The 2,484-nt window shown below is 51.0% G+C and overlaps 1 protein-coding gene across 2 annotated transcripts in view; it reads right to left on the bottom strand.

Annotated features, from left to right (window-relative positions):
* The window catches only part of LOC104863589 (UDP-glucuronosyltransferase 1-1), a 49,395-nt gene that overhangs the window by 1,594 nt on the left and 45,317 nt on the right, over positions 1-2,484 (bottom strand). For both annotated transcript variants that reach the window (XM_010626095.3, XM_010626093.2), the window contains 3 exons: positions 1,580-1,711; positions 836-923; positions 370-589 (listed from right to left, as the gene is read on the bottom strand). In XM_010626095.3, coding sequence (XP_010624397.1) covers positions 370-589; positions 836-923; positions 1,580-1,711 — 440 coding nt within the window. The remainder of the gene's footprint in view (positions 1-369; positions 590-835; positions 924-1,579; positions 1,712-2,484) is intronic.

Raw genomic sequence — 2,484 nt, 5'->3', positions numbered from 1 at the left:
AGGTGCGGCGCCCCCTTGTGCCTCATCACAAACTCCACCCAGAACACAGCCAGGTCCAGAGGCTCTATGGGGCGGTCCTTGTGCAGGCTGGACAGGCGCATGATGTTCTCCTTGTAGCTAAGCACAGGACAGTTATGTAAGTGCCTGGGACACAGGGCAGCGCAAGTCCTACCTTTACACCTGCTTCCAGTTCGGGGCGACCACATTTCCTAAATGAGGTAGGGAAATGTGTTTCTATACTACTCAGGAAACACCCACACCTAAGACACGTTCCTTCTGAAGGTGGAGGAGGAGGCAGGCAGAGGAGAAGGAGGAGAGCGGAGGGAAGGGGACAACACAGATCGCATTCTTCTGCAGCTTTTCTCTTACCTTTTCTCATAGATGACCTTCTTGAGAGCATTTCCTAAATCATCGGAGGTCATTTCAAGGACATTCAGGGTCACACCCGCTCCCCTCGTCTCCATGCGCTTCGCGTTGTCCATCTGATCGCCAAACAAGGGCATCATGACCATGGGGACCCCATTGCAGATCCCTTCGTAGATACCGTGGGAGCCAGAATGCGTGATAAACGCCCGGGTCTTCGGGTGACCTGAGAAGCACAACAGACGCAGGTGGTCAAGTGGCTGAGTCTCCGGTGCACAGCGGGGGCGCTCAGCTCCACCTCCACAAGTCCCTGGCGGCAGCGAGCAGAGACAGCCACAGCCCACAGGAGACACACGCGGGAGGCCTGCTGGCCGTGCTGCTGTCAAGCTATCCGGTCCTTTACATTAGCTCTGCCTTAGCCATTTCTGCATTCAGCCTGGCTCGACCTACACCTCACATTCTCCCGACATACCAAGCAGATCATTCTGGGGTAACCACTTCACAAGGATCGTATTCTTCGCGAGATTCGATGGTGGAGTTCCAGTGTAGCGCCACAGGACCTTGCAGGGACAGACAGAACAGAACTTAACAAGAGACACGATAGGATGTTGTTAAATCTATAGCAGCCGAATGAGGAGTCCTTGCAAGGAACAGAATGGACAGGGCGCTGCACGGCAGGTGCCTTAGCCAAAGAAGTTCTTCGTGGCTGGCGGTGTCTGCGTCTAGTCCTGGGGGCTTAGCGATCAGGCTGTGCTGGCTGTGTGGATACAAAAACCGACCAAGCTGCACATTTAGAATTTTGCAACTTTTCTGTGATTCCAGGGAAAGTTTAGTTCATAAATCAGCTGTTTGCAGAGTCATATAAGCAGAAAGAAGTAGAACAAATTCCACGGCCTAAGGAGCAGCCTTCTGGAGACATTCTCATTCCATTCAGGAAGAAACAACATCATATTTATGTATTTCTACCTATGTTCTCCCTAACACTTTAGGATCTCTCAGAGAAAATGAGACTTCAGAGTGAAGAGGACGTGGTTGAAGAGCAGCTGGGAGTTAAATGTACAAAATGATAAAGGGAAGAACTTTGGATTAGTAGTTGGGAAGGGCAGGGAATATAATATCCAAAGCTCCAACTAAGAGGGTTAATTTGGAAACACCAAGTCTGGGTTTATAATTCCTGCGAAGATACTTATGAAGGAGTCACAGAAAGTTTTCTCACCGTTTGAGGAATTTGGCCCAAACCCCCAGCGATGGCCATCGCTTTCTTTTCCGGGATTTCCGAGACCATGGATCCCAGGGAGAAAACCACAATTCCATGTTCTCCAGAAGCATTAATGTAAGCTTCAAATTCCTAGAGCCAAAAAAGAAATTTCCAGTTAATATTTCCAGTCATGTTCTTTGGTAAGGAGATACTCTCAGCTGTGAATTTGAGATCTTCCTCTCAAGCACATGGTTCAATATGTATGAAATAAAGAAAACGGCTCTTAACGTGTGGGTTTCTATGGTAGGGTGGGATGCACCAGAGGCCATCATCGCCTGCTGTGAAGTTTCTGTCTGCCCGTTACCAGGAAGCTTGAGAGCAATATGTAAATTCCCACGCATTAAATGAAACACACACACCCCCGCTCCTTTACAGTGGAGGAAGGCTTCTTGTTTACAGGGTGACCTGCGGGGTTTTCTGGAAGCAGGGGATGCAAGCAACATGTTAATTTTCCAAAACGAAAGCAGAGGCACACGCACATATGTGCGTACACTGCATGCCCACACACACATGCACACACGGACCCACAGGCACGGCACACGCATGCGCAGTCCCACACCATGGCAGTCGCACTCAGTGGCCACAGAGCAGCGAGGCATTACATCACTTCCCTCCTCCCGCAAACCTCGTGTGATGGGTCTGGGCTGCGTGGGCTCCAGGAGGAGGAGCTCAACTAAACCAGCTGTGCAACCGCGCATGCTACAGTGCAGAAGACCCGCCCAAGGCACCTGGGTCTGGATGGTACAGAGGGGAAGGAAGAGGGGAAGCTCTGCCTCTCTGTCTTCAGAGGACCTCCATTCAGCCCATGGACGTCACCTCCTGGCTCCCGGCAAAGACTCTTAGCTTCCCGTGTCCTCCCTCCC

Source organism: Fukomys damarensis, unplaced genomic scaffold (genome assembly GCF_012274545.1).
Source record: "Fukomys damarensis isolate Sample0158 unplaced genomic scaffold, DMR_v1.0_HiC HiC_scaffold_16, whole genome shotgun sequence".
Taxonomy (NCBI): domain Eukaryota; kingdom Metazoa; phylum Chordata; class Mammalia; order Rodentia; family Bathyergidae; genus Fukomys; species Fukomys damarensis.
Note: the sequence above shows the minus strand (reverse complement) of the source record. Positions and strands in the feature narration are given on the sequence as shown.